Source organism: Arachis duranensis, chromosome 4 (assembly GCF_000817695.3).
Source record: "Arachis duranensis cultivar V14167 chromosome 4, aradu.V14167.gnm2.J7QH, whole genome shotgun sequence".
Classification (NCBI taxonomy): domain Eukaryota; kingdom Viridiplantae; phylum Streptophyta; class Magnoliopsida; order Fabales; family Fabaceae; genus Arachis; species Arachis duranensis.
The window spans coordinates 6,986,417-7,000,584 of record NC_029775.3 but is presented as its reverse complement, the minus strand read 5'-3'; the positions used below and the strand labels follow the sequence as shown (position 1 = coordinate 7,000,584).

General features: G+C 33.2%; 1 protein-coding gene across 1 annotated transcript; it reads left to right on the top strand.

Annotated features, from left to right (window-relative positions):
* LOC107483057 (cell division control protein 48 homolog C-like) lies at positions 1-6,695 on the top strand. Its single transcript, XM_052260199.1, is given in 13 exon segments — positions 1-432; positions 1,109-1,321; positions 2,017-3,148; positions 3,259-3,562; positions 3,564-3,825; positions 3,930-4,082; positions 4,343-4,459; positions 4,572-4,676; positions 5,458-5,523; positions 5,605-5,669; positions 5,749-5,944; positions 6,036-6,188; positions 6,283-6,695. Coding segments are annotated over 11 exon segments (2,406 nt in total). The 5' UTR covers positions 1-432; positions 1,109-1,321; positions 2,017-2,211; the 3' UTR covers positions 6,331-6,695.
* The last annotated feature ends 7,473 nt before the right edge of the window (positions 6,696-14,168 follow it).

Here is a 14,168-nt window from a genome sequence, read left to right as displayed (position 1 = left end):
TCTCCTTCCTTATTCCTTCGAGCAGAAGTGCAGAACACGCTTGGCCTCAGCCAGGGAAAAACCCTAGCCGCCACCACCGCCGCAGGGAGGAGCCGTGTTTGCCGCCGTCCGTCGCAGTCAGGGGCTTGTCTCCTCGAGTCTTCGTGCGTCATAGTCAGGGGAGTTCTCCAAGTCTTCGATCTGTTCGCAGTAACCAGTCGCAGGCGCACTGCTTCTTCCTTGAGCTCGGCCGCCGTCGTGTTGTCGCCGTTGTTTGTCGCTGTTTTGTCGCCATCTGTAGCAGTCAGGGGTTCGTCACCAAAAAGTCTCTCTTCGTCTGTTGGCATTATCCAAGTCAAACCCCCTGTTCGCTGTCTTTTTCCTCGCTCGGCGCCCATCCTCCATCGGATTCGTCCTGCTTGCCGTCGTCTTGTCGCCGTCGCCCTCTCGAAGGTCAGTGGCTTTGGTGTGCCCTTGTTCTTCGTTTTTCGTTTTATTATGTGACTCTCTGTTCTGAAATCAACAAATCATTCAATGATGATAGGGTTTTGTGTTTTTGTTGAAAGCATTGATTTTCTCTGGCTTTGGCTTTCTGCTGTGGCTTCTGGCTTCTAGTGTGCTGTTGTGTGTTTTGTGACTCCACTGTGCTACTGCTGCTGCGTTGTGTTTTTGTTGAAATCATAAACAATTAATAGCAAAATTTCCAATATACAATAGAAACCATAAACGATTTTCTATTATGTTTTTGTTGCTGTAACTTGAATTTGTTGCTGAATTTGTTGCTTCCCAGTCACATAATCAGAACAGAATGCTCATTCAGTGCTTGGTTGATTGGCTTTGCTTTCTGATTGTATTTGATGATAAATTTTAAATTGATAGCTTTTAAATTTTAAATTTGCACTGCCTATGTTACTGATTCACTGTTCCTTCAATGCTTTTTATTGTTGTTAATGATTGTGATGAGCTTTGTTAAAATTGGGTTGAAAACTGTTGAATCTTTCTCCATTTTTCATTGTTCTTAGCTTCTGTGAATAATAAAATGCTTGTCGATCCTCCTATTTTTATTGTGATTACTGATTAACTGATTTGAGGTTAGTGGAAAGTTGAGTCTGTGTTACTCTGTTTTCAGGGATTTCAGGTTGAATTTCCGAGGTTGGTGGAAATGGAAGCTCTGACATTTTTGTCAAGCTGAATATGCAATCCTCTGCACCAAATTGTGGGAGACATTAATGGACAAGTGGGGCTGCACCAATTAGATTCAATACATCTAATGTGATCAAGTGGAAGGAAGCAAAACTGCAAAACAAAACCAGGGGTTGCAAAATACAAAAATAAATTGAAGGTAGCTGGTATACATTTAGTTTGATCAATGCTGATTTACTGATTAACTGATTACTGATTTACTGGTTTGAGGTTAGTGGAAAGTTGAGTCTGTGTTACTCTTTTAGGGATTTGAGGTTGAATTTGTGATTTGTGATTTCTTGGGTCTTTTGTAATGCTGCTGATTTGAGTTTGAAATTTGTGATTATTGATTGTGGCTTGTTAAGCTGCTGTTGTTAACTTGTTATGCACTTATACTGCTGTTTTGTTATGGAATTATGGCACTGAGTGTTTTGAATTTTGAATTTGTGATAAGTGATTTGTGATTTGTGATTAGTGATTTTGTTATGCTGCTGTTTTGAATTAATTTAGGGGTGATTGTTTGTTATGCTACTGTTTTGAATTAATTTAGGAGTGATTAATGATTATTTCTAGTTGTATTGTTGCTGTTTGCACCATTGCTCTTTTCACTATTTAACTTTGTATTTTGACAAGATCATATGGATTTGGTTGACATTTCATATAATGTTTTAAATTTGGAAGATATTTAAGATTTATATTAGACTATAATTATATTTTATGATGTTTATATATAATTTATTTATTCTGAAACGGTTTTTCCGTTGAACCACTGGTTGAACCGGTTGGATCAATGAACCAGTGAACCAGTAGTTAGAACGGTTTGATGATCGGTCTGGTTTTCCGAACCTTGACTAGGATTCCCTCCATCATAGCTGGAGCCTGGAGCAGAGTCGAAATAGCCGCGATTCTTCTCCTTCCATCAGCACTGGAGCAGCAATTCGACGTCTTCCATCATCCCTGGAGCAGCAATTTTCGTCGTCTTCCATCATCGCCGCAGTAGCCGTCAGCAGCAGAACACCGTGTCAAAAAACAAAAAACGACGACGGTGTAATGGGAAGAAGAAACGGGGGAAGGTCACTGCATGGAACCCTCCGCCGCCGGCTGGAGTCGTGCATGTCCAGTCACTCCACTGTCGATGATATCGTTAACCACCTCCGCTCCACTTACCCCGATTACCAACGCACCAAGCACCAAGCCCTCACTCGATTAGTTCAACAAGTCCTCGAGCCACGTTCCAAACACGCGACCAAAGTCTCTGCCAAGCGCAGCGGCCACGATGGCGACGAAGAAAGTGGTCGACGCGCGCTCCGAAAGAGACAGAAGAGAGTCGACGAAGGTGAAGAGAGGTTGCAGGGCGACAAAGAAACTCAGGGTTCTGCATCTTCCTCCTCTGCTTCAAGCTTGAGCGCGTCTGGGAGCAGCGGCAGTGAGGATGATGATGGCAGCACAGTGTCTGTTTCGACATCGGAGGACGCAAAATACCGGGAGAAGTACGAACCTGCTGTCGATTTGATGAAGATGATGCTGCGGAAAGCGTATACTCCTACGAAGGATGATAGTGCGAGGAAGATGAAACACGTCGTGCAAGATAAGAACGTTGAAATGGAGGTCGCCAATAGTGACAAGGCTACTAATGAGATTTGCGCTAAGAATGGAGGCGGAGGCAAAGTGAAGGCGGCGTCGAATTTGAAGGGTTCCGTTTCAAATGGCGACCATGGTGGTGGCAGCTTTGTTAAGCTGAAGGCAGGACCTAGGTTAAGTGATTTGGGTGGGATGAATGATCTTCTGGAAAAGCTGGTGGAAGAAGTGATTGTTCCATGGTATTATCCTGAGCTTCCAAGAAAGCTATGTCGTACTCCTACTACTGGAATCTTGCTGCATGGGCCACCCGGTTGTGGCAAGACCACACTGGCTCACGCCATAGCTAATGAGACCCGTGTTCCCTTCTATCCGATATCAGCTACTGAGTTGGTTTCTGGAGTATCGGGTATTTCGTTATCATTTCCTTAAACTTGAGGTTTCCTTTCTTTTGTTATTAGACACCAATTACAGGCACTGCTTATTTTTTTTTACTCTTTGGTCCGATGAATTGTTAAGGTGCATCTGAAGAGAATATCAGAGAGCTTTTCGCTAAAGCATATAGGACTGCCCCATCAATTGTCTTCATTGATGAGATTGATTCAATTGCTTCGAAAAGAGACAATTTACAGCGAGAGATGGAGAAAAGAATTGTAACACAGTTACTTGCCAGCATGGATCAATCAAGTAGGCATATGCAATCCGCTAATGGTTTGGACAGTTCTAATGTTCATCCCAGTTATGTTCTTGTAATTGGAGCTACAAATAGGCCTGATGCTCTTGACTCGGCCTTGAGAAGGCCTGGGCGGTTTGATCGGGAGTTTGAGAGAACATATCCTCTCTTTGCTCACTCGCAATCTTCCACTTCAGGGTTCATTGGATCTAAAATACATAGCCAGGTCTACACCAGGATATGTCGGTGCTGATTTGGCAGCCTTGATTACGGGGGCGTGTAATTTGGCCTTGAAGAGAATTATTTCCAAAAGGAGAGGGGAACATGAGACAAGTTATCTTGGAGACTGGTGGGGCGAACCTTGGCCTCTTGAAGATATGGATAAGCTTGTCTACACAATGTCTGATTTCCAGGTGCTCTAGATTTGTTTCTTTGTTTATTTTGTCTTATTATTAGTTGCTATAATGTTATTATAATTGTTAAAAGTGTTACTCATATTTACGGGGTATACATTCAGGAAGCTTTGAAAATTGTACAACCTTCATTAAGAAGAGAGGGCTTCTCATCCATTCCTGATGAGAAATGGGAAGATGTTGGCGGCCTTGATTATTTAAGGAAGGAGTTTAAAAATAGAATAATAAGGCCGATAAAATATCCTGAGGTTCATCAGGTAATTTTTTCAAAGTACACTTCATTTCCTTGTCCTAAAGTCTAATATAGAGAAAAATTGGCTATTAGATTAAACGAGCTCTTCCTTCCAGTCTTTCATATTCTCGGATAGTTGGTTTGGTAGCAGTCTCTTAATTCTTGCCTTAATTGCATTTTGTCATCTGAAAATTAATGGATTGATTTTTGCCTCCCCTTTCCTTGAAAATGGTGGTTAGTTGAATTTCATAGGTTGGTTAATGTTATTGGATTTATCTACTTCAGGCATCTAGGTTTGCAAATCAGACGGGAATTTTACTTTTTGGGCCCCCTGGTTGTGGTAAAACCCTTATTGCCAAAGCTGTTGCCAATGAGGCAGGAGCTAATTTCATTTATATTAAGGTTTGTCTAAATACTTCATCTTACCTTATTCATTTTTGGTTTTGCTTCACGGGGACTTACACTATATTGAATAAACCATTATTTTAAATTGCTATTGTTGAATTATTTTTAGGGGCCTGAGCTCTTAAATAAATTTGTTGGAGAAAGTGAGAGAGAAATTCGACTAACGTTTAGTCGTGCAAGGGCATGTTCACCCTGTATATTATTTTTTGATGAGGTTGGTTATTTTATCTCTCGATGAATGTTAACTATAATATTTTGACACAAAATTGTCTGACGTAACTATAAAAGTAATTTCTTATGTATTTATTCATTCATTGAATCATTGTTAAGTGCAAGTATATGTGCACTAGAGGGGGTCGTCCCCCAAGTTAGTACTCAGTAAACAATTTATGTACAAGACCTGTGCTTTATATATTAACTTATGTTGCCTATATGGAGTTCTAATTTGAGTACGTTTGGTCAATTTGTTTGAAAGGTGTGTAAGGATCCCAATAGGTAGCGACTTAGAGAAGTTTGTCATTATAAATAAAGTGTAGGACTATAGGAGAAATGAGTTAAGGTCATGTAGAATAGAGTACCATTTCTATCCATAAAGATTCATGATGTTGATAATTCTACCTATGAATAAATAAAATTGTGTAACCATGAAAGATGGAAGATGTTATTGTTATCCATAAAAGGTGGGAATATTGACAAATGTATACATGAATAAAATTAACGTTTGGATATTTTTATTGCGTAGAAACCATCTTTTGTGGGTACAAAATTAATTTTGTTAATTCACGGTTAAATTGTCAGTGTTACAAAACTAATTTTGTCAATTCACTGTTAATATTGTCAGTGTTTTTAAGTTAGAAATGGTAGTTTACTCGGTCATTTATTGAGATTAGTCTCTTACGAGAATTCGAAATCAACTCTTGAATTAGGATTCTAGTATTCTGTTACATTGATTTGGGAATAATACCTGTTATTTATCACTATTCAATTAACTTCAGGTGGATGCTTTGTCAACCAAACGTGGTGCAGAAGGTGGATCAGGCATTGAGCGAGTAGTGAATCAGGTCAAACAATACTAGTTATTGGATAAATAATTCTGATATCATTATATTATTAAAAAATGGCATTATTATTTGCAACTGCAGTTACTAATTGAGCTAGATGGTGCGGGGCAACGCCAAAATGTTTTTGTCATTGGTGCAACAAATAGGTAAAATTTTATTTGTCATATCTATTTAGTTATTTTTGTTTCCATCTTATTGCAGTGAAGTAAATTTCTCATTTTGTAGGCCTGATAGGATGGATGAGGCTCTCCTCCGTCCTGGTAGACTTGGTAAACAACTTTACGTTCCTCTGCCAAGCACTGACCAGCGGTTTTCAATATTGAAAGCTCTTGCAAGGAAGCAGCCTGTTGATCCTACTGTGGATCTGAGAGCCATAGCTGAAGCGTGTGAAAATTTTAGTGGCGCTGACCTTGCTGAATTGGTTTGTCCCTGCTTTATCTTTTTTCTGCTTGTTTTAATAATCCTTTGAAGGAGGAACAATGGGGGAAGTTGTCATTTTCTTGATGATACAGGTGGATGAAGCAACTCGTGCTGCTCTTGATGAGAAATATACCGCAGTTGAAGAAGCTTTGACCTCAGTTGAAGCCTCTAGTGATACTTATACTTGCAAGCCAAGACATTTTGATATAGCACTTAGTCAGGTCTTTCCCTCTGTTTCTCCGGCGGTATGTCCCATTCTTTTATGTATCTCTCTTTCACACATTAAAGCTGCTGTCTTACCGAGTAAACTAAGGAACTTGTTTCATTTATTTGAATCAGAAAAGGCGTAGGTATGAGCGCTTGGCAAAGCATTTTAAAGCATCATGAGGATCATGGCACTGATTGTTTTAGGAGATATAACCCCTCCTTGTCTAGTCGACTTAAACTTGAGCACTTCAAGTAGTAGCACTACAAGAAAATGTGTATTAAAATATTTTTTAGCTGGAATATTTTCAAGTTTTAACACTTATTTCAGGTTATTTTTTTGTGATAATATGTTATTAATATTTGAAAGTTATTGCCTAGTAAGTCAAACATGGCGGTGTTGCTTCCTAGAACCAAAACTATAGATTTATCTGGCAAAAAAAATGGGTTGACAAGCTGAATACAGTGCAAAGTAAGAGCTTCCTCGACTTAAGATGATTTACTCAGTATTATTAAAGTATGCTGCACAGATGTATAATCTTATTACATTTAATTTATTTTAAAATGAGTTTGATTGGAGTTGTTTTTGCTTATATTGTTTCTCATAAAGAAAATAATCAAATTTGTAAATCTCAAGTTGTCATTTTTTAAAAAATGGGGAGTAGAAAATATCTAACAATATGAAAGGTTTGATAATTACTTATAGTTGTAGAATATTTAAAACAACGGGGTATGGAAGGGTATATAACAAAAAAACTAACAGAACTCAGTAAAACCAAGACTATATGGTATATGTATATGTTCTAAAGCAATCAAATAAATTAGCTACTCTCGATTATCAGAATTTGAAGTAACATCTAATTTTGTTGAACAAGTTATAGATGAGACATATAAGAAGGTGAATTTTTTTTTTTTAACACTAGAAAGACTACTTGAAAATGTGAAAGACTTAGAAGAAAAAGAAAGAATCCAAAGGTAGAAAAAAAAATTCAAAAATTGGGTTGAAAAGTAATCAAATAAGAGAATGTCATGAACAAAAAGATATTCCACCCAAAATTATCAAGTTGCAATCTTTTTTATTCCTTACAGTCTTTTTTTAACATTTTTTATTTTTATGAAATTATTTTGTATATTATTACTTTTTTTTTTTTATACTTGTGTTTGTATTGCAGGCGAAAAATTTCTGCTTCAAATCCATGCTTAAATAAAGTTGTATTGCCATTTTATTTATGTCAAGACATTACTAATCAATCATAAAATCAAGTTACAACACTAAATTTGAATAATTAATTAATAAAATAGAAAACTATTTATTTAAATTTTGCATTTTTATGTTTCTTTTCAGATTTGTAATGAATGACTTTATAAATTTTCTATTTTTGTTTCGTTTATATTTTTGACTATTTCTCGTATTCTTATCATAATATATTTTCACTCACCCTTAGTTATATCTATTGTTTTGCATTGATACAATGAGAATAATATAAAACTATTTTTATTTACTCATGATCTGTACAATCTTTATTACACAATTAACAAAAATTCACAATTAACATAAAAAAAATGGTGAATCCTCTATGATGAGCATATTATCAAGCTAAGCATTTTTTTTAGTAAGTAAACATCTCTTGTATCCGATTAAGGATCAAAGGAACTTTAGAAGCATCATAAAACTCATCCTGTAACACATAGCATAGGCTAGTCAAACCAGGATTATTAACAAGTCACACTCAAAATTAAACCACAACATTAGACACAAAATAAGCATCATAAAGACATAAGATCACATAAAAAAATATAATAAATCAACTCAATTTATATCAATATCAACTTATTAGAAATCTATTGAACCAAGGTGGCATCATTAATTATTCCAAACACTCTTTAATTTTCTCTTAATAACATTCTTATTCTAAGTGTTAAAAAATTTTTTGAATACATTTACAGAAGTGTTCCTTCTCCTTCAATATTAAAATTAAAAAAAAAAACTGAAAAAACAAATAAATTGTCTAAGCTAATAATAATATTAATATATATTTTTTTTGGAAGTAAGATAAATAAAATACATATTATTTTGCATGAATAGTAAAATCGTATTTTGGAAAAGTACATATACCAATTTTTTTCTTTCTTTTTAGAGATGATTTGACATATGATTTAATGATTTTCAAATTCTTAATAAAAATGTAAACATAAATATTTTATTGAATATTATATTCAAATGCATTAAACTTTAGATTCAAATATATAAAAAATAAAATTCAACAAAATTTTTTTTACATTTTATGACATACAAAACATAAAAAACGATAAATCTAACTATTAAATATTTTTATCATTGATTAAATAATTAATATTTTTTTCAAAATCTTCAAAAAAATCAAATACTTCGTAATTAGTGGTGTAATTTTTAGCAACATCTTTTAAAACGAAATTTGTTTTCATTCGTTTATCATCTTTTTTTAAAGATGTTTGATAAAAATTAACTGAATACTTTGAAATACAACAGGTACATAACCAACGACCCTTATCGCCCGTCGCCACAATGAAAGCATTTATTTTCTGTTTTCTTCTTCTTCCTATTATTTCTTTCATGATTATCCCATTTCTTGTGAATTTTTTTTTCTTTCATAATTTTTTTTATCAAAATCTTGTCATTTACCACTTTTAAGGTTATAATTTGCTGTATTTACTTAAAAAAATGAGACGATACCGGCTGGACATCCTTTATGATTTCTCATGAGAAATTCATTATTTTGTTTAGCAACAAGGAAATATGCAATTAGTTTAGAATATTTTTAAATCTTTTTTCTTAATATTGCTGCTTCGAGGTATGGAAGATCGATTTGTGAGGTAATTCAAAAAATTACAAAATTATATTCTTTATGGATTTAAAATCTTATAGGCGCAATTATATACATTCATAATAGATTTGAGAAAATATCATTGTCTTTTGGTGATTATAACTTTTCAAAAGATTTTTTTCACAGATCAGAATCTTTCAAAGTGTGATATTCATTCTTCAATGCTTCATCAAGATGATGACAAATGCATATTATAGCTTTAGATTTATCCTTTTAGATGCTTTATTATCAATTTTATAGTGTCTCAAAGACCCTTTGAATCAAGATGAATTTTAACATCTAATATCCGTGATAAATAGTTATTTTTAAATATATTAAAAACATTAAATTTAAGATGAGAAAATTTTAACATAACATAAAATTATTACCTATGCGTTTTCTTTCTCAAATTTGATCATAGCTTCATGTTAATAAAGTATTGTAGAATAAACAAACAGAAAAAAAGTAGATATAGAAATAAAATAGAAAGAATAAAATTTTTTTATTAATAATTTTTAATATGTATATCTCATTATAATTGAAATTTTATAATACGCTCTCAATAATAATATACTCACTAAAATATATATTATATAGATATTATATAAAACAAAAGAAAAGTATAGATAAATAATGAAAATACTAAACAATGTGAACAATAGATATATCGAATGTTTAATTTATTAGGTATACAGATAGTTATTTTAATATTAAAATTTAAATAGATAATTTGATAGTATAGTATGCTTTTATTTTATTAGACTAATTTTAAATCTTATTGTTCATATTATTTATAAAAATTATTACCTATCTAACAAAATTCTCTCTCTCTCTATATATATATTGTGGTTTAGTGATGATATTGCACGGTTTTCAATATCTATCCGTTGGTGGTTTAGTGAATCAAATTAAGTTAATCAAGACATTCATATTTCATAACATTAGTATCTATTTTGATATAAAATTTATTATATATTTTCTAATTAATTTTACTCCCTAGACAACTAATTCTAAGCATACATAGAGTAAAATATATTTTGTATCTTTAACATTTTAAAAATTTTAATATTTAACCCAAATATTATGAATAAATATTAATGTCATGATTCAAAATGAACTATGATTAGCGCTCAGCGAAATTATCCTCTAATAAACCTAACAAATTTAAATATAAGTTAAATAAAAAAGTTATAAATGTTTTTAATAAATTTACAAATACTAGAATGAATAGTTACATATTATTTTTAACAAAAAACATAAAATAAATCGATATGATTAAATTCTGCCTGTAACATATAGAACATATAACATCTAAGAACTTAACAAAAAATGAGTACTTATTACAGATAATTATCTTTGGATAATAAAAGCTCACAATCGACGACTATCAGTTCCTGAATTTTTTTTTAGAAAATAGAGTAAATTTTACAACTCAATGGCTAGATAATATACATATAATTCACATGAGACCATATAAATCATACTATCAAAATATATTTTATTTAAAAAATAGTAATTTATACAAATAAGTGAATCGATAAAGGAGTTCTCAATAAAGAAATCAAATCAAATATTCCACATATTAGGCTAGCAATACTCCTACTAGTTGAGGTATGAGGCAGATGCATCTAAGTTAACGTTATAACTGCCGTTAACTACGATTTTCTAATAAGAGCCTCCCAAACCAATTCAAAACATATAATTTCAAATACAATAAATTTTTTAAATCTTCAAATATCTGAGGTATCAAATCAAATCAAATAGTACTTTCTCATCCAAATCTTTTTCTAACATATTTTCTCAATCATAAGAAATTTTAAATATTTTTCACAATTTTAAAGTAAGTGAATACCGATAAATAATTCAATGCTTCAAACATATTCGAGTAAATCAAATGTTCTTAAATACTATAAACCTTCATCAAACATACATATAGTCTCATGTAAAATTTCTAAGGTGTAAGCTTCACAAAGATAACTATTCAACTATAATAAATTAATTATTCTAATCAAATTAAAATTCTTTGACAATAATTTTATAAATATAATTAAAAGCTCATAATAGCATAAATCAGAAAGTCAACAATTATAGATATAAAGTCTACTCACAATTTGGTCTTAAGAGACTGAAGAGACCGAAACCAGAGTGTCAAAGTAAAAAGTGAGGAAGGTTAAAGTAGAATGGAAGGAGAGAGAGCGTAGGATTTAGGCCAAAGCAGTGGCAATGACAATAAAACAACACCAGACAAAAGCAATAAATTCAAATCGAATAAAAACACAAATACAAACATAATTCTAGAAAATTTAAAACAGAATAGAGGCAGAAAATAAATCAAAACAGGAGCAAGGCAGGAAAATAAAATGGTGACAAAGATAAGGTGAAAATAGAACAAACAAAGGGAAGAAGCTAGATCAGAACAGTGGCGAGGTAGTATTGTCAGTGAGTTTCGAAGCGTCGGCGTGTTTTCTGGCGACAGTAGAGGCGGCACTGGTCAAAAGCAAAATAGTGGTGGCATCAGTTCCTCTTCTCTGGAAGTGGGTCAAGTAGCTCCGACGAATAGAGGGAGGCGGGGGTCAGCCACGGTGGAGCAGAATAGGGGCTGAAGTAGCTTCGGGGTGCACCAGCAGTGAGCTCCGGTGACAACAACGGTCGCAGCAATGACAAAAGCCTCTATCGTCACCTCCGCTCATGAATGCTACCCTCCTTTTCTATAGTTAATTAGTAAATTTATCCAAAATTTGAGTAACTCTACCTTAAACATGATCGAGAGATCTCCATTTACTCACTTGTACACAAATAAAACACACTCTTCTTTTCATTATACGAGCTTCCGCCGTTGCCGCTTCTGTCCACTGCTCGCGTCGCATGAGCTCTCTGCATCACCGCTTGCGTCGCATAAGCTCCCTCGCTGCCACTCTCATCGCATCTGCTCCCTTCATCACCGTCGTGGCAAAGCTCTCTCCGTCGCATGATACGTGTTTTAAATGTTCGTGATATGAAGAGTTCAAGTGTTATTTAAAAAATATTAGTTTATATATTTAGAATGTTTTAATTTAATTTGATGTATTTTGATTCTGTTTATTTAATTACTAGATTTGGTCTTATGTTTATGGGCTTTAGGGTTTTTCTTTGTTTTAACCTAATAAGAGGTTATAAATACCTTCTTAGCTATTGTAGTCGTAGTATACAATGATTTAGAAATTTGAAAACCCTTTTTTGGTTTCGTGATGAAACTATGGTGTAGACAATTGAGGTTGAGGAGTCCCTCTCTTGTTGTATCGGGGAATTGGGTAGAAGGTTGAGGAGTCCCTTCGATTCAATTCCCAAACTATGGCGTTGACAATTTAGGTTGAGGAGTCCCTTTCTTGTTGCGTCAAGAAATTGGGTAGAAAGTGGAGTGATTCTCTCTGTACTCAATTTCATCTTATCGTTTTTGTTTCTATTTCAATTTTATTGTACTTTTTTTATTCAGTTTGAATCCTTATCTTTTTGTTTATCTTTTATTCCTTTATCATTTGGTATCAGAACTTAGGTATTAGATTAATTCTTATTAATCTATATTTATTCTTCTTTTATCATAAAAAGAGAGTCTAATGTCTGTCGCATCTTTTTTTTAAATTCTTGCATTTTTATTTTCTGTTTGTGTTTCATTATTGTTGATTTTATTGTTTAAAAAAAATAAAAAAAGCATACAATGCAAAAAAAAAAGAGAAAAAAAGTATAGTGAAAAAAAAGAAATTATCTTTTTTTGTAATTATTGTCTTTTTCATATACTATTTTTTTACCTACAAAATTGGAGGACGAATCTTTTTTGAAGAGGAGAAGAATGATATGTGCTTCAAATATTCGTGATATGAAGAGTTCAAGTGTTATTTAGAAAATATTAGTTTATATTTTTAGAATATTTTAATTTAATTTGATGTATTTTGATTCTGTTTATTTAATTACTAGATTGGGTCTTATGTTTATGGGCTTTAGGGTTTTTCATTGTTTTAACCTAATAAGAGGTTATAAATACCTCCTTAGATATTGTAGTCGTAGTATACAATGATTTAGAAGTTTGAAAACCCTTTTTTCATGATGAAACTATTGTGTGGACAATTGAGGTTGAGGAGTTCCTCTCTTGTTTCATCGGGAAATTAGGTAGAAGGTTGAGCAATTCCTTCGATTCAATTCCCAAACTATGGCGTTGACAAGTTAGGTTGAGGAGTTCCTTTCTTGTTACGTCAAGAAATTGGGTAGAAAGTAGAATGATTCTCTTTTGTACTCAATTTTTTCCTATCCTTTTTGTTTCTATTTCAATTTTAATATACTTTTTTTATTCAGTTTGAATATTTATTTTTTGTTTATCTTTTATTTCTTTAGCGTCTGCTCTTTTCGTCGCTATCGTTGCAGAGCCCTCTCTATCGCCGCTCTCGTTGCGTATGCTCCTTTCGTTGCATCCTCGCACGAGCTCTCTCTGCCGCCACTCTTGTCGCGTCTGCTTCCTTTGTCGCATCGTCGCACAAGCTCTTTCTACTGCTGCTCTCATCGCATATGCTCCCTTCGTCGCACGAGCTCTCTTCACCGCTTCTCTCATCGCATGGGCTCCCTTTGCCGCCACTCTCATCGCATACGCTCCCTTTGCTCCCCTTCCATTTGCTCTCAGTTCTTCTTGTAACCGTCTCTGCCTCTACCATTTTTTTTTGCTATTTATGCTTTGTTTTTTATCGTTGATCAATATGTTATTATTGATTTAGTGCTAATGTTGCTGTTAATATAAGTGATTTCTACTATCAATGTATTGTAGCTGCTCATTGTTGATGAAATTACTGATTAAATTCTTGATCAAATTAGGTTAGTTTTAAATTTTTTCTTAATCTATACTTATATTATATGTTATTGATAATATTGATAATAAACTTAATCATAGCTTTGTTATTTGGTTTTGGATCTGTTGCTTGAGATTAGTTACTTGAACTTTTGGTTTAGTTAGATGATTTTGTATTTTTCTTATTTTATTTCAATTTAATTATTTAGGTGGAATTTTGGTTGAATCTGTTAGTCGTCTGAATCTTTGACCTGGTAGTTTGAATGGTTGAATGATTGGTTCATTTGTTCAGAACCTTGTGTTATTTTGTTTAACCATTAGTTGTTGTTGTAATCAGATGTTAGAATGTCTTGTTATATTTTACAGGA